The 23,075-nt window shown below is 39.1% G+C and overlaps 1 protein-coding gene across 3 annotated transcripts in view; it reads left to right on the forward strand.

The window, feature by feature from the left end:
- Pik3r4 (phosphoinositide-3-kinase, regulatory subunit 4) overlaps positions 1-23,075 on the forward strand; it is a 77,014-nt gene that overhangs the window by 32,611 nt on the left and 21,328 nt on the right. For all 3 annotated transcript variants that reach the window (XM_005406858.1, XM_005406860.2, XM_005406859.2), the window contains exons 8-13: positions 4,278-4,423; positions 6,442-6,645; positions 12,854-13,055; positions 14,822-15,009; positions 15,833-16,043; positions 18,689-18,854. In XM_005406858.1, coding sequence (XP_005406915.1) covers positions 4,278-4,423; positions 6,442-6,645; positions 12,854-13,055; positions 14,822-15,009; positions 15,833-16,043; positions 18,689-18,854 — 1,117 coding nt within the window. The remainder of the gene's footprint in view (positions 1-4,277; positions 4,424-6,441; positions 6,646-12,853; positions 13,056-14,821; positions 15,010-15,832; positions 16,044-18,688; positions 18,855-23,075) is intronic.

Here is a 23,075-nt window from a genome sequence, read left to right on the forward strand (position 1 = left end):
TTTTTTTTTTTTTTTTTTTGAGACAGGGTCTTGCTGTGTATTTCAGGCTGGCCTTGAAGTCATGGCAATCCTACTGCCTCAGCCTCCTGAGTGCTGAGATTACAGGTATGTGCCACCACACCCAATCTGTCATTTCTTTAAAACAGCTTTCAGCTCTTCTCCCTCTCTCTGTTTTTTTCTGGAACTCCAGTAATGCATATCTTGATTCACATGATGGTGTTTCATAAATCACATAAAATTTATTTACTGTTTTTCATTTTCTTTTTCCTCTGTGTAATAATTTCAGATGACCTGCTTTTGAGCTAATTTTTTGCCCTGTAGAGTTTGCTGTGAAAGTTCTCTGGAAGTTTTTAATTAATTAATTAATTAATTAAAAAAAAATTTTTTTTTTCCCGTACCGGGAATCGAACTCACGACCTTGCACTTGCCAGGCAGGTGCTGTGCCGCTGAGCTAAATCTCCAGCCCTGGGAAGTTTTTAGTTTAGTCATTGTGTTCTCTGTGACTTTTTTTTTTTTTTTTTATGGTTTCTATTTCTTTGTTTATATATAGTTTTCTTGTTTTCATTTAGTTGACTGTGTTCTCTTACAACTCTGGAGTTTAAGACAGTTCTGTAGAATTTTTTGTCAGGCAGTTTGTAGACCTCCATTTCTTTAGGTTCTATTACTGGTGCTTTATTTTCATCTTCTGGTGATGTTACATTTCCTGATCAACTGTATTCTTCATGGCCCTCTGTTGGTGTCTGTGCACTGAGGTAGACTTTAGTAGTGAAAGCCCTTCAGCAGTTATTTTGTGCAGAGATTGTGGGTGCGCTGTCCGGTGCATCTGCCTGTGGCGGGCTTGCTTCTGGAGTTCCTAGGCAGTCCGGTTGGTGTACGGGGCAGGGCTTTGGAGAACCCTGTGCCTGGGTCCTAGGACCTAGCTGGGTATCTGTGTCCATTGAGTTAGGCATCGAGTCTGGGTCCATAGATTGGGTTTGGATGGATGCTCCATCCCCTGGGGTCCTAGTGCCAGGTTCACTGGTATGGTTCTGGTGACTGGGATGGACGCTCCCCCTCCTGGGGGTGCTGGTGCCAGGTTCACTGGTATGGGTCTATTGACTTGGATGGATGCTCCATCTCCTGGGGTCCTGGTGCCAGGTTCACTGGTATGGGCCTGCTGACTTGGCCCATGAGGGTGAATTGAGAGGTTGAGTGGGGTGGACCTGGGACTTTTGTGGAAGCTGGAAACTTTTATGGGAACTGACTCAGTGGTGGAGTAGACCTTGGACCTGGGTCTGTGGGAACCTACTTGGTTCTGCATAATACCTGAATCCTGGTCACGGGAATGGGCCTGTTCCTTTGTCTGTTGTGCTAGCTTGGTGCTGGGGTCCTTTAGGGTGGGGTGGTTCCTGAGTCCCAGGGGGTGGATCTGTTGCTGTGGGCATGCATATGGGCCTGGAGCCTTAGTCCATAGTCCATGTAGATTAGATTTCAGTCTATACTGTCTCCAATTCTCTGCCTGCCTGCCTGCCTGTCTTTCTCTTTCTCTCATTCTAGACAAGCAGTTTTTACCCTCTAAGTACCTCACAACAGAGATTATTTTAACATGAGTTTTGATGGTTCAAATTCACCATCAAAACTCATGTTGAAATGATCTCTGAGCCTGTCTTCTCTACCCTCTTCAGTGCATCTTTCCTTATTTTTGTGCTAGACCCAAGTGCTGTAATTTCTCACCTATACTTTTTTGACCTTGTGATGGTCTTTTCTTATATGGATGGTTGTTAAAATGGATGTCTTTTTTGGCGGGGTTGAGTGTTTGAAGCATTCTACTGTGCCATCTTGCTGATAGCCTTCTCTTGTGATTCTTAAAGGAGATGGTGATTTTTTGGATGATGATCATCATGATTTCTTCAGCAATTGCTTTGTAGTTTTAAAAATTATATTACTTTCATTTAGACATTCCAAATACACACCTTTTTCCTGTTCATGTCCTCAGAGAATTGGAATATGTTGGACAGAAAAGAGATTGTCTTTATAGGAAGTTCTTTTGATTCAGGCTTATTGTTTGTTAAATATTTGACATGCTCTCAGTGAGCTGATCTCTGATGTTGTAATGGTTTATATCAGTCAACTGAAAAATCTGTCAGTACTTCAGTAAGTTTCTCCCTCAGATTGTCTTTGGTGAGTTTGATCCATCTGTCTCATTCTGGGCCACTGGTTGTAGTGGCCATGGCTGTGCAGGTGCAGGTTATGTTTTCAGGTTGATGGCAGGAGCTTAAGAGGGCAAGGCTATCTGTAGCCCCAGGTTTCCCTTTATGTGACCAGTGTTAACATCCCTTGGCCAAAGCAAAGCCAGGGGTCACGAGCTACACTTATGTATTATGAATGCACACAACTGCGTATGTGTGGTCGTGTAATACAGGGAAGTTAAGAGTTGGTTCCAGTAATTCAGCATAACACAGTACCCAACTCCTTTTATGCCTTGAGCCAGTGTGGCTCTTGATGTTAGGGGGGAGGCGGGGGGGTGGCGGGGGATGGCCAGAAGATAAAGAATAAAGATAAGCGACTAAAGCTCAGGTGGCGCCCCCTCTGGACGGGAGGAAAAGAACTGCTCAGCCATCACAGGGGCATTTATTTACACATTTGACAAAGTTAGTATCATGCAATACAGGGTTGCCTCGTGACTAGTGACTGGAATTGTCTCAGGCCAGGTGTTTGCGCTTGAAGCAGCTTGATGGCTTTAGGCACTCTTCATTCTGGGAGGGCCTTGCCTTGACCCCACATAATGTGACCGATTTGTAGCTTCAGCTTCTCCCTGCACTTTTGTACCATTATGGTTTTAAACTGTTTGCTGGGCTTCTCCGTGTTTTTCTGGTTCTCATTTGCCTGCTTTTTATCAGAAGGAAAATACTATCACTTCTTTCCCAGATGGATCAGAAGCTACAGATTGTTCATAAGATAATCACAATCTTTGTGTATAATGAGACTTGGAGATAATTTCAATGAATCTTTTCTGTGTCATTTTATATAAGTATCATTAGCATATGGTGCTATTCTTGTTTCTTAACATGAATTTTTTATAAAATAAGTATCTTGTGAATGCTGATTTCTTTGCATATTCAAAGCTAATATAATTCTTTTGCTCTTAGAAATTTGAATTTTATTCTAAATCAAGATAGTCTAACTTTGATTAGTTGAAATCATTGATTTAGATTTAATCCATAAAAATTATTAAAAGGAATGTAAAGATACTTGATTTTCTGTCTCAGTCTTATATTTTGAACTTTTTAAAGAATGAGCCAGGCATGGTGGCGCACACCTATAATCCTAGCACTCAGGAGGCTGAGGCAGAAGGATCGTTGCAAGTTCGAAACCAGCCTAGGCTACAAAGTGAACTCAAGGCCAGCCTGAACTGCATAGTGAGACCCTGTCTCAAAAAGACAAGAAAAGAAAAAAAAAGAATGAGCATGGTGTTTTATACCTTCTTAGTTTTTATTTATAATTCCTTATGGATGAAATTAGGAATTATGTGTTAGATTTGATCAAACCCCTGAATTAAAAAGAATGTTGAATTGGTGAAATTGGTCTCTTAATGCTGTGTCTTGGAGAAGAAATATCTCTCTGGTTCTCTGTCCTCATGTGGTAGATGTTGTTTCCTTGAACTTTTATGAGGCTGTCAGTGGAGGAGTCATAGTTTGCTATATATATATATATATATATATATATATATATATATATATATTTTAATGTCTGTCAGTTTTTTTCCTTTTCCCTCCTTCCCTCCCTCCCTTTCCTCCTTCCTTCCTTCCATCTCTGGGGATGGACCCCAGGGCCTTTATACTGAGCTATATCCCAAGGTTTCACTAAACTGCCCAAGTTGGACTTGAACTTGCAGTCCTCCTGTCTCAGCCTCCCGGAGTTCTAGGATTACAGGCATGTGCCACCACGCCCTGCTGATCAGTTTTTTTTAAACCCAGTGTTATGTGAATACCTCCCATACATCTTTAGTTCTGGTCCAAAAATAAAATTATAAAGTAAAGTAGTGAAAAAGGGGGTATCTTTTTATCTTTTATGATATTGCTGATATCTGTAATAAGGAATAGTGTAATAACTGTGTTCAGTTGGTTGATTTTATTCCTTAAGCTAGTTGAGTATGTGAAGAAACTTTATAGTAACATTCTCTATCAAATATGTTTATAGTAACATCTCTATCAAATATGTTATGAGGTGAGGATTTGTTCCAATAATTTGGAATTGTTTGTGAACAGGGTTTAATCTGTATGTTTCCCCCACTTTAGCCCCATTCTTGTGTCATCCTAATCTGTGGATACGCTATGGTGCGGTGGGATTTATCACGGTGGTCGCGCACCAAATAAGTACAGCTGACATCTACTGCAAACTGATGCCCTACCTTGAGCCGTACATTACCCAACCAGTAATACAGGTACACATGTTCCAACTTGTAATCAGCCCTCCTTTCAGATGTGCCTCTTTAATGCTTAAAGAATCTTTTTATATATATGTATATATTTAAAGGTTTAAATGAGACTATAGCATTTTCGTACTTCTTTCCACCTCACATGAACCAAGCACCTTGTAGGTGAAGGAAGTGCAAGAGATGATTATGGTACCCTCAGTATAGCGTGCAGTAGTTTGTACTTGCTTTGAGTAATATTGTGAAGTATCTGCTGTAAAAAGTATGACTGATTACAGTCAGAGTCATCAGTTGTAATAAATTAGGGAAAGTTTTTCTCAAATGTTTGTTGTTGTTTTTGATACTAACTAGTATCTGGTTTCTTTTCTTTGTTTTTTAAACATCTAATGAGTCCCTTCTACCTCCAGTAGTATATAGCATTTGATCATAAACTTTGGGACTTTGGTTTATGCAAAGCAAATCTATTTCCCCAGCTTATCAGCGTATACTCATCATATTGCTTGCCAGCCAACTATAAAATAGGTACTTAAAGGAGCTTTTGAAGCATGCTTATAGCTGTTTAAACATACAGAAATGTCCTGTTTTTACTAGACAGTTTCCATTTTGGTAATGCATGCACCTCTCTGGCCTTCTGTATGTGTAGTTCAGGGTCTGTTCCCTGTGACTAGAGAAAACAGCTTCTAACATACTCTGGAAACTGGGAAGCTTAGCTGTGCATGCATTCAGTTCTTTCTTTTCTCACAGATTAATATATTTTTGGAGATCATCATTCTTTCATAGAGTTTGTAGAATTTTTTATTTATACCCCAACAGCAGTTTATACATATGTGAAAGATGGGTAACCAGAAAAAATGCCTTTGCATTCTTGGAGTTTCTGCTTTCTTGGAATCTGGGAGGGATGCCTACTCCCTCTGTATTCTATGTGGAAGCTTGGTTGTTAATTTTTGGTTTTATTATCATCTTACATCTTGAAAGGCCAAATCAGGCATTGGATAGATAATGATCTATTTGTTTCATAAAGCTTACCTTTCTGCATTTTGGGTTGGACAAGAGATACAGCCTTTTATGCCAACTTACATGGACCAGTTAGATACACCTGAAGAACCCATTTTGGTTACTGTTAGTAAGGTTCATTCTTACTGTGTGTGCACTGACAGGGAAAGTTCTCCTAGGGATAATACAAGGAAAAACTTGATGAAATCTGGAGAGTACTGTTTTTTAGAAGATCAAACCTATTGGGAAAATAGGAGAAATTGGTACGGCAAAAATTCGGGCTGTATTCTGCAAGAGACCAAAGAGAACAGACAAAGTTTTTAATTTAGACTGGTCACCTCTTATCCCGACTTGCAAGTGTGGGAAGTGGGCCTGTCTTTGTTCCCAGGTTATATACATTTTTGGTTTCCATGGTAACAGAAAGGAATGTTGTAGCCCTGGCCACATGTTGTTTTCCTTGTGCCATGTAACGGGGTCAGGCTGCGGTCATGAGCCCAACCACAATGATATATACTTTCTGTACTCTGTTTTATATATCCCCCTTTAGATAACCATACATTTACTTTATGGTTACAATGTTTACCTAGGGCCAGGAGATGGAACTGCCCAGGAAGGGTCATGGAGGGTTAACTAGGCCTAGGCGCCCCCTTATCTTGGGGAGACATTCCTGGGCAGTGTTGATCTGGGGAATTAGCTCTTACACTATCCTGGGAGGCTTCCCAAGGCACCATGTAGGCTTTTACCAAAACTATTTTATCCAAAATAATGTGCTAAGATTCATTGCCCCCTACAAAATGGAGAGACCCATGCTTACTGAGAATCTTTAGATTAGCACATGTGTGTTCCATCTGTGAGCTGCAGGTATTTTTTATATCTGGGAAATAATCTGACATACTGGGATCTGAAAAAGGCTTTTTTTTGACTTTTAGAAAATAAATGCCTATATTAACTTTACACAGGTTGTATTTACTGAATTTGAAAATAACTACCATATATTATATTTTTGGCTGATTCTTTTTATTTTTCTAATGTAGATTGAAAGAAAACTTGTTCTTCTCAGTGTTTTAAAAGAGCCAGTAAGTCGTTCTATATTTGATTATGCTTTGAGGTCTAAAGATATTACTAGCTTGTTCAGACATCTTCATATGCGTCAGAAGAAACGAAATGGAGCTCTCCCTGACTGCCCTCCGCCTGAGGATCCTTCCATAGCACAGCTTCTGAAGAAATTGCTCTCACAGGTTGTATCACATTTCTGAAATCTTACATTTAAATGCAAATACCATAAAAAATTTGAAGCATCCATTTGATGAGGATACATTATGCTATATGAAAATAAATTTGGGAGACATCTTGCACATTTGTTTTGGTGTGTTAAGCAGAAATATTACCATGGCTGGGGGTAGTGGTGCATTCCTGGAAACCCAGCACTCAGGAGGCTGAGGAGGAGGATCATCTCAGGCTTGATGCCAGCCTGGGTTACATAGTGAGTTCAGGGCCAGCTATCCTGTCTCAAAAACAAAAACAAAAAAACCGAACTATTAGCATGATGATAAGGCATGGGGTTGAGCTAAATAAGGAGTCATGGGAGACCATTAAGTTTTTGCAATTGTGGGCTAACTAAGCAGTAGAGAGTAATAGCCTTAGATTTAAGTAATACTCTTGAACAAATTCTGTATTTCACTAAAATTTAATGAAAATGCAAATAGAAGAAGCATTTCAAAATGTAGATGCAATATAGAATAATTGTTTCATTTCAGTCTAAATCAATAGAGTTCTCACTGCATGCAAATAGCTTAAAATAACTTGACTTTTCAACCATAGGTTGAATAAAACAGCAGTTTACTCTTATATCTTAAAAATCTATGGATTTGGGTCAATTACATCTTGTTAGAATTAGGAAGTAATCTTACTGTTATGTTTGGGATTGGTAAAGTCTCTATAGAAATGTCATCTGTATTTGGTCTCCTGTTTTATGATGTGTAGGATCTGAAGAATCAAAATAGGAATAAAAATATAAAGACTGTAGTAGCTGCATGTATGCTCATGAGCCATAAGACAAACACTGAGGGATTTTAAGGCCTATTTTTGATCCTGCAGAGCGTTTTTTGTAAAGAGAATGCTTGTAAATCATCTCATGTCTAACAAGAAAGGAACATGAGAAAATGCATTAAGTTTCAGAGATAATTTTGTAAGTTTTGAAATGTAAATCATTTCATGTATTGTACTTGTTACTGGATATCCAGGGCCCCCCTCCCCAGGTGGGGACTGAACACATGATCTTTGCATCCGAGCCGAGTGCTCTACTGCTGATGTGCACCCCCAGTCTCTTAGTGCTGTTTGATGCCCGCACACTGGTGGTCTGAGCGATTGAGCTATGCAGCAGGCTGTGGGAGGCTGGGCAACAGCCATTCTGGTGTTTTTAGATCTAGATTTGCTTAGAGATAGGGTCCACCTCTGAGTCTCCAGGACAGTGTATTCGTGGAGACTTGATTCGGTATGACTTGAATTTCTGAAGAGATTTTTCTGCAGTTTTCCTTTAACGTTGGCTTACGTTAGATGTAGTTGGCATTTTAGAAAGCAGTTTATGGAAAATCTGAATTTTCTTGTTTCTCCTGAGTAGATTGTCCTTATTGAAAAAATTTCACCATGCAATTAAGAACCATCCCAGTCTGAGTGTTTTCTTGAGTCTTCGACATTGTGATTCTTTGTATTTCTCTTTTCCCAGCAAATCCTATAAATTAAAATTAAATGACTAATTGAGTAAATTACATTGAAAGTCTCTTTCTGATACTTCCTTTTCATTATGAGTCCTTAGTTCCTTCTTGGAGCTGCCTTGTGGCCCACAATCCCTTCTCGGTCCATTAAGGTGTGGCTTTGCCATTGCTGTGAGTGACGTGAGGGAGCCTTTCTGCCTTCTGTGTTCTCCCCGTGCTTCCAGCACTGCTGCCCTCTCTCCCCGCCCCGTTGCTGGGTTCTGTGGTAAAGCTACTACTCCTCACTGACTTGTATTCCTGTGGAACGTCGGTGCTTCATGCACTTGTCATATCCTTTCATTTTTCTGAGTGGACAAGATGAACAAATAAGCCCATTTTAGGTTGCTTCTGATAATAATTAGGAGGCTCACAGGGTCAGAAGGGACAGGTGCTGTAGTAAAAGGGAGAACAGGCTAGAATCTCTGGGGTGCTCAGAAATAACAGCAGAACAGCACCACCTTCCATTTGGGGAAAACCTACAGTGACTGTACCACTGTGGCTGGTGTTTTCCATATTTTGTGGCTGTCTTTTTTTTTGTTTTTTTTTTCTCCGGTACCGGGAACCAAACTCACGACCTTGCGCTTGCCAGCCAGGCACTTTGCCGCTGAGCTAAATCCCCAGCCCTTCGTGGCTATTTTTAAAACAAGTTCAATCCTTATTTTATAGAGAAGGAAACTGAGTCACAAAAAGAGTAGTTAGCTTGCCTATGCTCACACAGTGTAGTGAGTTTTGCAGTTGGCATTTGAATCTCAGCCTGTCCAACTCCAGAGCCCGTACTCCTGACCTATGGGCTCTTGCCTCTCAGTTAAGTGTGTGAATCTTATGTTGATCACGCCTCCTGGGACCATCCTCAGTTTAGTTTCTCTGCTTTTGTCTTTCTGATTGCTTAAGTCTAATCTGCGGAAGCAGACCCTGCCCCTAGCTGCCCTTAGTAAGTCTCCCCATTAATTTTTAACAGACCTTAATGAGACCTTCATCTTATCTTTTCTCTATCTCCTCCACCTCGCCCTCATTGGGGGGCTTTGGAGAAAGAAATTGGGTTCTGTCATGGATATAGAGAGAAGAAATAGGTTTACAGCCTCTGCAAGAGAGAGCTCTGGACATGGCTATAGATTTTGTTTTTTAAACTAAGGGTTCAGCAGTATTCTTCTGGATTGCCCTATAGTTGAGGTATAAAATGAATAAAGAAACTCCTCTAGACTGGGCACAGTGGCATATACCTACAACCTAGCTACTTAGGAGGGTGAGGGAGAAAGATCACAAGGTTGAGGCTAGCCTGAGCAGTTTAGCAAAACTTTGTCTCAAAATAAAATCACCCTATGTGCGAGTGTGACTGACTGTCTTGTCTGTCTGCCTGTCTATCTGATTATCATTCTGTCTGTCCATGTTTTTTGAGACAGGATCTCACTGTGTAATTCAGGCTGGCCTTGAACTCAACATGTAGCCTAGGCTGGTGTGGAACTCAGGGCAGTCCTGCTTCAACTCTCTGGAGTGCTGGGATTGTGGCCATGCACCTCCATACCCAGTTCATGCAAAGGAAAGTTTAAAAAGGGCTGGGAAGGTGGTTCGGTGGTGGAGTGTGCTTAGCATGTGTGAGGCCCTGTGTTCAATTCCCATTACCATCAGAAAATGCTTTTTTCTTTTTCTAGACCAGCCTAGCATTATTTCTACAGGGAAATACATTCAGAGTTCCGGATAATAGACTTAAAGTACACTTTGGAACATTATCCATGTGGGAGTTGGAATTTGTCTAGACTTCAGATTTTAATCAGACTTACAGTCAGGAGGTGACATATGACAGAGCTCTTTTAGTCAGATCTCTGTTTTATTTATGTCCATTTAATCAGGTGGTAATAAAGAATACAGAATGATTTCACTCCCTATGTAAAAAAGTGACCAAATGCATCTTTAACTTTTTAGTGGACTTTTATTTTAGTAATTCTTGATTGAGTAGAACACAGGTGTAAAATTGAAAAGGAATAAGAAAAAATGTAGTAAAACATAAAATTTCTCCTGGTGTCTGACCCTCAGCCGTCCAATTTCTGTCTCTGTTGATTGTGAATTTTCTGTTGTTGGGTGCTGGTTTCCTTTCAGTGTTGGGTTTGTTCTGTTGTGCAGTCACTTGGAGGCAGCTTCATCCTTTTAAGCCTTGCTTCTTAAGCTTTGTGGGAGCAGCCCTAGTCAGAGGACATTGTGCTGCGTGCATGTTAAGCGTTCTTTCGCTCCTGGCTGATGGGAAAACCGACTGTTCCCAGCCTATTGCAAGCTCTGGGCATTGCTTGGCCTGATGCTTTTCTGTTGCTCTTTGCTTCGCCTCAGGTAGTTTTCTTCTATGGATGTAGTTTAATTTACATCCAGAGGATTGAGGAGACCCCTTCTGTAGCTCTCCGGAGCTCTCATTCTGTAGATTTCCTCTTCTGTATTTCTCTGCCTCACAAATTTAGCTTTTGTGGCTTTCTTGATGTGTTATATTAGAGATGGCAACACTGTACAGTTGTCCTATGCCTGTCTGAAAAGTGCAGTTTCATATTTTTTGCCCAGTTTTAAAATTGTTTAAATTGGGAAGGTAAATCTTGACCCTCTTCCTCCACTATGACTGGAAAGCAGAAGTCTGTGGATATTTTTATGGGTCCTCAGTAGTATTGCTCAGTAATTCCGGCTGTACTGCTGGTAAAATGAAACCTCTTAGCTTTTCTTGTTTTTCTTTTTTTTTTTTTTTGGTTTTTCTCCGGTACCGGGAACCGAACTCACGACCTTGCGCTTGCCAGGCAGGCGCTTTTGCCGCTGAGCTAAATCCCCAGCCCGCTTTTCTTGTTTTTCAAGATTGTCTTAGTTATTCTTGGTCCTTTGCATTTCCATTAACAGATACATGTTTTTATTTTATGAGGTTTTTAATTGATCTCAATATTGGTTTAAGGTCTACTTGGTAGAGTTTTGTACATCTTTTATTATAAGTATTTTGGGTTTAATTTTTAAAAATGCAGTTATAATTGTTATATTAAATTTTTTGGTAGCTGGTATATAGCTGGTATATAGTACTTATGTAAAATGTTTTCATGTATGTTGAATTTGGTGTGCTGGTACTTATTAGGTATTTTTGTATTTAGGTTCATCAACAGCTTTCTTGGAAAGAAACTGTTGGTTTTGGATTTTACTTCATTCCTAACATTCTAAATTGAGATGTAATTCATTTAAGATGCACTCTTTTAAAGTGCGCAGTTCATTGGTTTTTAATACACTCATAACGTGTGAACCCATCATCACTCTTAAATGCCCAGGTTCATTACTGTGTAGAGAAACTTTATACCCATTAGCAGTCCATGCCCCATTTTTCCCTGTGGTCTCAGCCCCTGATAACTCCTAACCTACTTCCTGTTTCTGTGTTTGCTTACTCTAGACATTTCATGTACATGGAATCGTACAGTCTGTGGCCTTTTGTGTCTGACTGCTTTCAGTGGTCTTAAATATTTCAGGCTTCCTCTGTGTTGTTACACATATCAGCACTTTGTTTCTTTTTATGACCCTCCCTTTTGTGGTCTAAAACATAAACTAATAACAAGAGTAGGGCTCTTTACTGCAGCTGCAAAATTGTCTAACTGAATTTTAGCAGACATGAGATTAAAGCAGAAATGTCAAGGCAGTGCTGGCAAAAATTTAGTCAAGGAATCTGCAATGATTACTGTACTTTAAGGCAGTCTTATTTCATGATTTTAGTGTTTGTTCTAGCCTCCTAGGATTGGTTTGTGTTACACTATGCAAGTAAATTATGAATATAACTTTAAACTCTAGTACGTTTCTAGATTGAGGCCTCAGGGGAACTTGTTTTATTAAATGAACATCTTTTATTCATTTGTATCATGAAAATGTACTGGAAGAGTAGATGGATGAAGAGAATGTATAACTTCCACGCTTACCTGAATATTTAACTAGTATATTGAATTAATTTTTCAGATAAATTACTATTTACTGTTTGTCAATTTCAGGTATTCTGTGTGTCTTCAGCAGGTTAATGCATTAAAATTTCACTATAATCTTACAGGATGGGTGTTAGTAATTATCTTCATTTTATAGATAAACAAATAGAAGTAGAAGTACAGAATAGTTGGGAAACTTGGCCAAAGTTCATATAGTAATGGAACTGGGATTTGAACCTTAGCAGTCTGACCCTCGCCATGACTGTACATTGCTACTGGATGTGTTACTTACATTTGCAGTTCAGCCAAGATTCCTATCATTTTCTGAGTGGTCTATAGTGCTCTGTGTATTTGAATGCCTTACCTAGGTCTCACTTAGTATTCTCAACCCAACCAGGAGCAAGGTTGAGGTACGTACTCTTTCTAATGTGCTTACTATTCACAATTTTTGTTTAGATACTAAATATTTATTTAGCAGTTATATATTAAAGGTTTACTAGGTATGAATCATTGTGATAAATTCTTTGGAAATTTCAGAGGTGAATTGTACAAGATGCTGTCATTTAGGAAGAAAATTAAGATACAAATCATCAAATAAATTAGTGTTCTGAAAGAGCCTAGTAGTGACATGTTTTCTCTTTTGTTTGCTTGCATCCTTTCATTATTCTGATTCTTGTGATTTTAAATTGAGTGGTTAAATCTTCATGTGATAGTCATTCTGAGGGCTGTGACTGCTGTTGAAAATAACCTATAAAATACGTGATTTTATTTGGTTTTAGGGAATGACAGAGGAAGAGGAAGACAAGCTTCTGGCACTAAAAGACTTCATGATGAAATCTAATAGAGCAAAAGCAAATATAGTAGACCAGAGCCATCTGCATGACAGCAGTCAGAAGGGTGTGATTGACTTGGCAGCTCTGGGCTTAACTGGGAGACAAGTGGACCTTGTTAAAACCAAACAAGAACCAGATGACAAACGGGGTTAGTACTTTGACTGTTTCTATGTTGTTATTATTACTTAGTTCAAAGACAATTTTAGCTAATTAAGAGTAAAACAAAAAATATCTAAAAATAAAGTAAAAGCCTCATTTTCCAAATAGACAGCTTTCAGATGCAGTGACTGTTACTTAACAGGAAGATGTGAGGGAAGAAACATGGGGACATGAACTCACAGTTAAGTGGTTAAGTGAGCTGCTCAAGTTGTGTCAAACCAGCGCTTGATCCCAGAGCTCTGGTAATAGTCATGTTTCCTGTGGAAATGAGTGGTTGACGATGGAATTCTATGTTTCAATCCTTTAACCACCTGTTCAGCTCAGTAGTATGTGAAACTTCATAGTAATGGTAACATCTGTTTTGTTTTTTTTTTTTTGGTTTTGGTTTTTCTCTGGTACCGGGAACTGAACTCATGACCTTGCGCTTGCCAGGCAGGTGCTTTGCCACTGAGCTAAATCCCCAGCCCCTAATGGTAACATCTGTAATGGGTAAAACATTTGTACAAGTTAGCAAGCACCCTAAATGAAAGAGAGTAGCAGACCACCTGGTAGAATAGAAATGCATGTACATGAAAAGGCAAATAATTAAATAAATGCAAATTAAAATAGTGAGATGCCACTTTCTTCCTGTGTAACTAGTATAGACTGACGATTCTTAACGTTGGCAAAGCTGTAGGGAAATAAGCATTTTTATGCACTCTGGGTGAGATTCTGAGTTGAAAACACTCTTACTAGAAGGCATTTTGACATGAAGTATAATTTAAATGCCTTTACTATTGGATTTACTTCTTTTTTTTTTCAAAAAGCAGTGTTTTGAAAAGTTTATTTGAAAAAGTAAAAGTGAAGAGTGAGAGAAAAACTGGCTCTGCAGAGCGAGCCTGGATCCAGTGAAAGAGGAAAAAGCAAGATGAAAGTACCGGGAGCACACAGGGAGGGCTACTGTGAGGAAAACCGCAGTAGCCTGGCTGACTGTTTAAAGTTTCAAAAATGTACCCTAAGAAACATTGACAGGCATGTGAAAAAATGTACAGGAATGTGTTTGATGGAAGAGAAATACCCATTAACAGAGAAATGCAAGTAAACGTTTGAGGTATTAGGTTAATAAGGAAAAGGCAAGTTGTCAGACAGTATTTTCTACTTTTGTAAAATAATTTGGTAGTGTATCACTAAACTGTGAATTTTATGAGATTTACCAAGTTGGGTATCAGACTGTCAGAATTACGGGAGTAATTCATGTAGTTTGGTAATGCTAGAACTTTGTATTACCAGTACATTTTTTATAATTCAGTGAAGATAAAAATAAAAGGTTTCTTACGTGTCTGTAGACAGGATATAGCTATGTAGCAGTTTAATTTTTTACTTCTATTTTTTTGTTTGGTTTTTGTTTCCCAAGCAACTGCTACTGGGAATAGAAAGATCATGTTTAGCAGTGTAGTCAGTAACAATTGAAAAAGTTTTTATTTTTTTTCAGCTAACCTAGTTACTTGAAATTGAGCTAGCTTTAGGAAACTAAGAATCATTAAGATTACTTATTCACACCATTTGCAGTTCATCTGTTCCTCCATCTGCTCTAGAGATGAAGTGAGAGTTAATGGCTTGATACATGTATCTTAATAAAGTGCAAATCCAGAAGAACAGATAGGACGTGAAGTCCATTGTTGGCCCTTTAAAAAAAGTAATAAAGGCAAACATTGGTTTTAAAGGTCTTTTAACTTTACTACCTTCAGACTAATTATTCTGAATGTATTTTCATAGCTAGAAAACATGTAAAACAAGACCCAAATGTAAATGAAGAATGGAAAAGCATGTTTGGGTCACTGGAACCTTCCAGCATCCCACAGGCCCTGCCTAAAGGAAGTGACCAGGAGGTGATTCAGACTGGGAAGCCTCCTCGTTCGGAGTCCTCTGCTGGCATTTGTGTTCCTTTGCCAACCTCTCCACAGGTGCTGTCCCGGAGGCTGTGGTCCTCTTTGTGTCTTTCAGTTCTGTTCATCTCCTTTGGATGTTTAAGGACTGTGTACTGTACTAGAAAAATCCACTGGTGGCTGTCCTTTAGAGAGGACTTACTTCTTCCTAAGACAGGTTTACTTTCATAGCCAGGAAATAGGGAAAATCAAGTTATTGAAAGAACCAAAAAAGCTTCAAAAATAAGGTGATCTGAAATTGTAAATTGAAGGTAGCATTATGAACTGTGATTGTAATCAGGCTGCAGTTAATTTTTAAAATCTTTTTTTAGTCCTCGTTTTATATATTGTAGTAGCAGAAATACTTCTGGGAAGAATTACCATGTTTTCTATGTGTGAATTACCATGTTTTCTATGTGTGATCAATAATTTTGATATATTTGAAATGAGTTTATCTTTTGAGGTAACTCTTCCATAGCTAGTCATATCTTAAATGAAAAATATTAATTGAACCAGACTGATAAATCAAAGTTCCATTTCTTCTTTTCAGTTAGATTACTGAGGGTTTTTGTTCAGTAGCATTATTATTTTGATTTTTTTGAGACAGGGTCTTGCTATATTCCAGGTTGACTTCAAACTCACTGTGTAGCCCAGACTGGCCTCAAATCCTCTTACCTCAGCCTTCCAGAGAGCTGGGATTATAGGTGTGCCCTACCATGCCCGGCTTTTGAAATGAATTTTAAAATTGGTACATTATTAAGCACAAAAACTGGTACAAACCATACAGAACATGGATACATTTTTATCTTCAAATATACTTCACTTATTACATAACCACCTAAAATTCTATTTATTTTTGCAGGTTTCAGAAGTGACAAATGTCCAAAAAAAAAAACCAGCAATACAAGTTTTAAGTAGCACAGTTTTACCATCTACTTACCAGATTCGGATCACCACCTGTAAAACAGAGCTTCAGCAGCTGATCCAGCAAAAGCGGGAGCAGTGCAGTGCTGAGCGGATAGCCAAGCAGATGATGGAAAATGCCGAATGGGAGAGCAAACCACCGCCACCTGGTGAAAGTTCCCTCAATAACTAGTTGTAGCCCAGCCTATGTGCTTAAGCGTAGACTCTGTTGGAGGGACCTAGATAGGTTGAGCGTTCCTAATCTTAAAATCTAAAGTTTTAAACTTAATTTTAGGATTTAGGAGCACTTCTGATTATGTATTTCCTGTTATTGGGCAAGGGGGTGGTGGTTCATTAAACCTTAAATCAGAAATACTTCTGGTCATAGGCATTTTGAATAAAGGATATTCAACCTGTACTTTACCAGACAAAGGGAGTCAGGACAGAACTATCACCCCAGAAACCCAGAGAAGGAATCAATAAAAAAAAGACACTTCAGATGTATTTGTGGAGGTGGGATATTTTTAGCTATGGGTGCAACTTGCAGTGGCGTATTCAGGCCAGTCCCTTAGTAATGTAGCCTGTCGGTCTCATTTTCCCATTTGTAGCAGCAGGTTTTACTGGCCGAGTGTGATGCTGCTTTCAAGGAAAGTCAGGCTTGTTCAACTCCTGTTTTCATTTTCTGGGAAGTTTGCCATTTAATCTCTTAATATTAAGAGATAGAACATTTAGAAAATATTAGATTCTTTATAAAATATACCAACAGCTCTTGTTACTCCACTATTTAATGATTATCAACCTTAAGATTTTGGAGAAACACTTCCTATAGTATAAGAAGGTTTAAAACAAATTCAGAGATAGTTCAAATAAAGTGGTTCATCCCGTTGTAATGTGGCACAGCTAATAGTTTATACTACATATGTAGTTTCTTAAAAAATTAATGAGCTTCTTTATTTAGATTTTAATAATACAAATTTAATTTGAAAACACAGAAGAAATGTGCAGTGTACTTACGTAGACTTTAGAAATAAAACCATGTGGGGGCTGGGGATTTAGCTCAGCGGCAAAGCGCCTGCCTGGCAAGCGCAAGGTCGTGAGTTCGGTTCCTGGTACCGGAAAAAAAAAAAAAAAAAAAAAAAAAAAAGAAATAAAACCATGTGAATTTCTTTAGACATTTGATGTTGAGTCAGGAAAAATACTGGTATGAGGTTAGTGATTTAAAGATTTAGAAAATATTTTTAAGTTGAAGCAGCAGCTCTAGACATACAGATATGTTTATCAAAATAAATATCCTGGAATTTTTAAGCTGTTTCCATGATATGTCAGTATTATTTATCAGTTCTTTTAAAAAACTAGAAAAGTAAGACTAGAAACTATCTACTTTTATGACAGACTCTGTCTTTGTATGTGGCATTTTATACTTAGGTGTAGTTAAGTTAAAAACTAAAAAATAAAGACCACAAACTATCTACTTGTATGATACAATCTGTCTTCATATGTGGCATTTTATATTTAAGTGTAGTTAAGTTATACATTTTATTCAGTAACCAGAAAAAAGCTGTCAAATTTTGTAGTTTAAGAAATGTGCAATGACAGTTGGGCTCTTGATTTTTTTCCTTCCACACTTGAATAGTTTTGTGAAATTGATTTTTTCTGAGGAAATGTTGAGGCCAGCCTGGTAGATTATCTAGACTTCATACCAAAGTGGTTTTTTTTTTAGTCTCTTTCAAATTTAGCATATCCTCCTAAAAATCACATTCAGCTGTTGTTCTCATACAAGTGAACTAAAGATCCAAGGGTAAACATTTTGTTTTTACCTTAGGGTACATCAGGGTTGGTAATAGTCTTGGTTTCATTTTTGTTTCTTGGTAAAAAGAAATGATTTCTCAAATGGCGTTGTTATTACTGAATGAGGCACAGTTCTGACCTCCAGTACAGTATGGTCTTTATTACTTTCTGTTCTATTTTAAAATCAAATAGTTAAATATTATACAGTTTTATACTTACTACAAAAAGGTTATTCATCAAGGTTTGAAGACAGTTATGATTCAGAATAGCTAAGACATTTCAGGGCCTCAGGGAATTTATAACTTATTAGATAAAATGAATGATACACAGAAAAGGTATATATAATAGAATGACATAGAATATGACAGATATAGAAGTAACTGGAAAATGTATAAACAGTCCAAAGTGGCAATTTATAGTACTATTTATACTAACATCTTTATATCATAGAATAAATGTGGGTAGGGAGTAACTCAACATCTCGGTGCTTGCTTTGGGATAGAGAGAACGTTAGACCCTCATGTATTTGTTTATCTGTATATTCATCCTTTGGGCCAAGTAATATGCCCAGTATTTTTACATTTGAGGAAATTAAGAATCAAAGCATTTAAGTAAGTAGCCTGGGTCAGTTAAGGTGTGGTGAAGATGGGTTTTTAAGACTTCCATGCACAGAGACTTTCAGAGTCCCGTCCTTTCCCCGTTTACCTGGGCCAGGATAATCATGACTCCATGCTTCTCAGTCAGTGGATGGTTAGGGAAGGAAGTGACTGCTGTGCCCTCTCAACTCCCGGAAAAGGGCACCAGGTGGAGTCTTTGGAAACTCTTTGAGCAATGCTTATTGTCTCAGTATCTTGGGTAATAAATAATAATAACCGTCAGGGTCCAGTAGGCCACTCTATTAGTTGACCATTGGTACCTTTGAATTTTTTAATTCTCAAAGCTAGTTGTTGGTGATTATAGATGGCAGATGATGGGAAGATTGAATTTGCAAACTGTAGTTTAAGATATACCCTTTGCGTTATCTTAGGGTGGCGTCCTAAAGGGCTACTGGTTGCACATCTTCATGAACACAAATCTGCTGTGAATCGAGTTAGAGTCTCTGATGAACACTCACTTTTTGCAACATGTTCAAATGATGGCACAGTGAAAATCTGGAACAGCCAGAAGATGGAAGGGAAGACCACCACAACTAGGTAACATATGATCAATAATGGATCAGTCAATTGCTGAGGTCAGCAGTTATTTAGGTCGTACTTACTCTGTAGCAGTCACCTTTTATGTGCCAGGGATCTGGCAGTACTGAGTGGGGGGAAATTTCTTGTTCTGTAGAGCTTACCTTTTAGTGGAAAGTGAGGCACAAGTATAAATAAGTATGACATTGTGTTAAATGATGAAAAAAATGTTACGGAGCAAAATACTGGAATAGCTGGAAAGGTGCATGGGAAAGGCAGCTAGAGGTGAGTCAGAGGAGTATTTTAGATGAATTGGCCAGAGAATAACTCACAGGGAAAAACAATGTTTGAAGGACTTTAAAGAGGAGTAGGGGTAGGAGACATGCATATGTGTTGTGGAAGAGTATTTCAGGCAGAAGAAAGAGGAATTTCCAGAGCCCTAAGGAAGAGACATTTGGCTTGTTTGAGGGATAGAGACAGGCCCATTCATGTAGTTCAGCAGAGCAAGCCAGAGGCAGAGCTGTCACAGGCTGTTGTGAAGGACTTGGCCTTCTTACGAGATGGAGCCTTTGCAGGGTTGTGCATGGAGCAAAGATGAGATTGAAGTTAGATCCACTCTGGCTTCTGTGTGGAGAACAGACTGCGAGGGGGGTGGGGCAAAACAGGAGACCCTTACAGTAACTGAAGGAGGAGGCAGTGGCAGAGGCTTGGGAGTAACGGAGTGGATAAGGGGAAAGGTTCGTATTCTGAAATGTTTTGATGTTAGAGCAACAAGATTTGCTGATTAGATGAGCTCGAGTATGAGCAAGAAAAAAATGAAAACTGATGCAATGGCCAGCTTTGTCAGGAAACAGATTCCTTTCTCTAAGTATTTTAGATTTGTACATCTTTATAGCTGTGTCCCTCCCTGATTTGCAGTCTGTCTCCAACTCCGTTTTTCTTTTGCCCTCTGTCTTTTTTTGTTTTTGAAATAGGTCTTGCTATGTACCCCAGGCTGGGCTTGAACTCACAACGTAGCCCATACTGGCCTTGCTCCTGACATTCCTCCTGCCTCAGCTCCCAAGTACTGGGATTACAAGTGTGTGCCACTACACCCAGCTTCTCTCTGTCTTTAGTTCGAATAACCGTGTTACCTGTTCTTTGCCTAGTTTAGTCTGAAAAGAAAGCTACTAGAAATCAAAATTGAATCGCATCCACATTAAAGGATGTGGGAGTTTCTGATGCTTTTCTCATTATTGGTTTATTGACCATAATGAGGCAAAATACCATCAAACAAAAACATCTTTGATAACTAGAATACAATAGTACCTTGGTTCATGAACTTAATCTGTTTTAGAGTTTTAGGAAAGTGGCCACATTTGTGTTTGTGTGGGGCAGGTGCCAGGGTTGTGTTTGTTACCATGTGGAGTTTGTGAACAGAAGCAGAATTGTATCAAACACCTTTGAGAACAGAATTGTTTGTGAACAAAAGCATTGGTGAACATTACTGTAATGTAAGCATCTTATCAGCCTGATAAGATTTTGTGCTAGTTATGTCATTTTTTGAAAGGGCTAGTGTTCTAAGCTGTGTTTAATTATTGTTTCTCTGTTTATTCCCTCTTTGCATTGCATTGATCAAAGTGGAAAGGCAAGTCATTGACAGAATTAGGAGTCTGTGTACCGCGTTTTTAAATTAATATTTTATCATGGAATTTTCAAACCTATGAGGAAAGGTTGAACTGTTTTACAGTACATCATGTGCTTGTTTTCTGTTTTTGATTTTGCTCTTCGTGGCAGGAGCTTGAACCCAGGGCCTCATGAATGCCCTGTACACTGTCACTGAGCTGCACCTCCAGCCCCATTTCATTCTTGTGATTTCAGAGCAAGTTGCAGATAGCAGTGCATCTGAAATCTTCAGCACGCTCACCATTAACTAAGTTCATTATTTGTTCATAGTTACTTCTTTTCTGTGCGTGTGTGGTACTGGAGATTAAACCCAGGGACCTCACACTGAGCTATGTCCCCCATCCCTTGGAAGGCAGAATCTGCCAGGTAGGTTTGCATTTGAGACTCTTCTGCCTCAGCCTCAAAGAACCCTGGTGTAACCAGCCTTATCCCTTTTGGTTCTTGTTCTGAGACAATGAAGGACATGGTCTGACTGCAGGTAGTAGGGAGTGGCTGGGTGGGGTTCATTAGAGAGAACAGAAAAAAGCGGGGTGTGGGGGTGAAGGGGGTGGGGCAGGAAAGGCGCCAAGGAGGTGCTGAGTGGAGGAGTTTACATAGCATGCACAACAGAGGGGCGGAGGACTGTGGAAACTGCTGTTTGCTGCTTGCCAGTCTTCCTGCTGGGGCGGAGGGGGAGCTGTGCGGTGTTGGCGCTGCTCTTCTTTTTGAACAGACAACCGCCAGGATCATAAACTCAGCCATGCTAATAAATAGGCAGAGTTTAAAGGAAGATGGTTTATTTGGAAAGGTACAGACAAAGAGAAGACAGACAGCTACTCTGGAAGAGGAGGGAGCATCAGAAGCAAATACCCATGAGTCTTTGTCCTCAGCTTCTTTTTATTTAGGACTAGTGATTTCTTCTGTCCCGGGTGGGCACCTGGAAGTTGTCCCCATCTGATTGGCTCTCTGGCCTTCTTTGATCCTTACCTGGGGCACCTCTCTGCATTCTTTCTGGGCTTTGCTTTCTTCTTGTCCCTTTGTGTTGGATAAGTGTGTGGGGGTGAGTGGTGGCTTTATTGGAAGGTAAATTAGAGTTGAGTAAGTAAAGGGGATGTGTGTATAGTGCAGTAATATAGTGATGTTAAAGTTAGAACATGGATGCATGTGTATATATGTAGGTGTCTTTTATGTATTAAATAAGACTCCTTAGGTGGCTGCCACTTAACTACATTTGCATTTTATCAGAGATGGGTAAATGGACTGGTCTCCAGGTCCTTTATATTTCTTTCTCTCTGCTTAGGTAAATTCTTATGGTAGTTGTGTTATCTGTCAAATCCAGGATTGTAACTGCAGAGAGAGTTTTAAGAAAGGTGCTTAGAGGCCTCATTCACATGCAGTGAAAAAGTCAAGTAGCATAACATCCTAGTAAGGCTCAGGGTATTTTATTAGTATCCTCTGGTGGAATACAGTTCAGACATCTTTTCCTGGAGGGCATTTGACAATATATATCATGAGCCCTTATGATGTACCCACCCTAAAGAAATAACTAAGAATAGACGCAGTGAATACTTTTAAGACTATTCAGTTTGCCTTTATTTAGAATAGTAAAAAAAAAAAAATGAGAAAGTAAAGGTTCAGCAATAGGGGTAAAAGTGTGTATTAAAAGAGATGATGCAGCTGGGCGTGGTGGCGCACGCCTGTAATCCCAGCACTCAGGAGGCTGAGGCAGGAGGATTGCCTGAGTTTGAGGCTAGCCTGAGCTATGTAGTGAGTTCAAAGCTAGCCTGAACTACATAGTGAGACCCATCACAAAAGAAAAAAGAGATGATGCAACTCTAAAACTGATGTAGAAATAAATTCTTTAGTATGAAGATTATTGAAATACTGTGTAAAAGTACAAGTTCAAGAAGAGGATTCAGACAGAGTTTGTTTTTGGAATGGCAGAGTAAGGACCTCTTAAAAACTGTTCTCCTTGAAAACAGTGACAATACTGGCAAAAACTGACAGTTTTCTTAGAACTCTGGAAATTAAAGTTCTGGAATTCCAAAAGTGTTTAGTCGAGAAAAACATCTTACTCTCAGTAAGAACAGTGAGTTACGGGGTGTTTAACTTACTTAATTTTAGCCCCTTCGGCCCTGTGTGGTAGGGTTGAAAACAAATAGCTTCCAATTATGGTAGCCATGAAGCTAGTTCCTTAGTAGTAGGCGCTGGAGGAGTCATAATGGCTTTGGTACTGCCCAAGACCCCCTCTGCAGAGGACTACAAGTCGGGCAAAGAAATGGGGAACGGTGTCCTTTCCCATTACAACTATAGGCAAAAAAGCAGTTAATGGAAACTATCTCAGTAATCCCAGACACTGGACATAGGACTTTAGCTGTGACAGATACGTTCAGAGAACTAAGAGAAATCATGTTTAAAAGAAGTAGAGAGAACAATGTCTTACATAAGACTGTATAAGAGAAATGATAGATAACCAAATAGAAATTGTGGAGTTGGAAAAAAAAAACTGAAATAAAAAGTTCATTGGACAATCTTAACTGCAGATTTCAGGTGGCGAGAGAAGAAGTAATTGGAAAATTTACAGGTAATTGACATTCA

The sequence above is a fragment of the Chinchilla lanigera genome, unplaced genomic scaffold, assembly GCF_000276665.1.
Source record: "Chinchilla lanigera isolate Chin_1 unplaced genomic scaffold, ChiLan1.0 scaffold00100, whole genome shotgun sequence".
Classification (NCBI taxonomy): domain Eukaryota; kingdom Metazoa; phylum Chordata; class Mammalia; order Rodentia; family Chinchillidae; genus Chinchilla; species Chinchilla lanigera.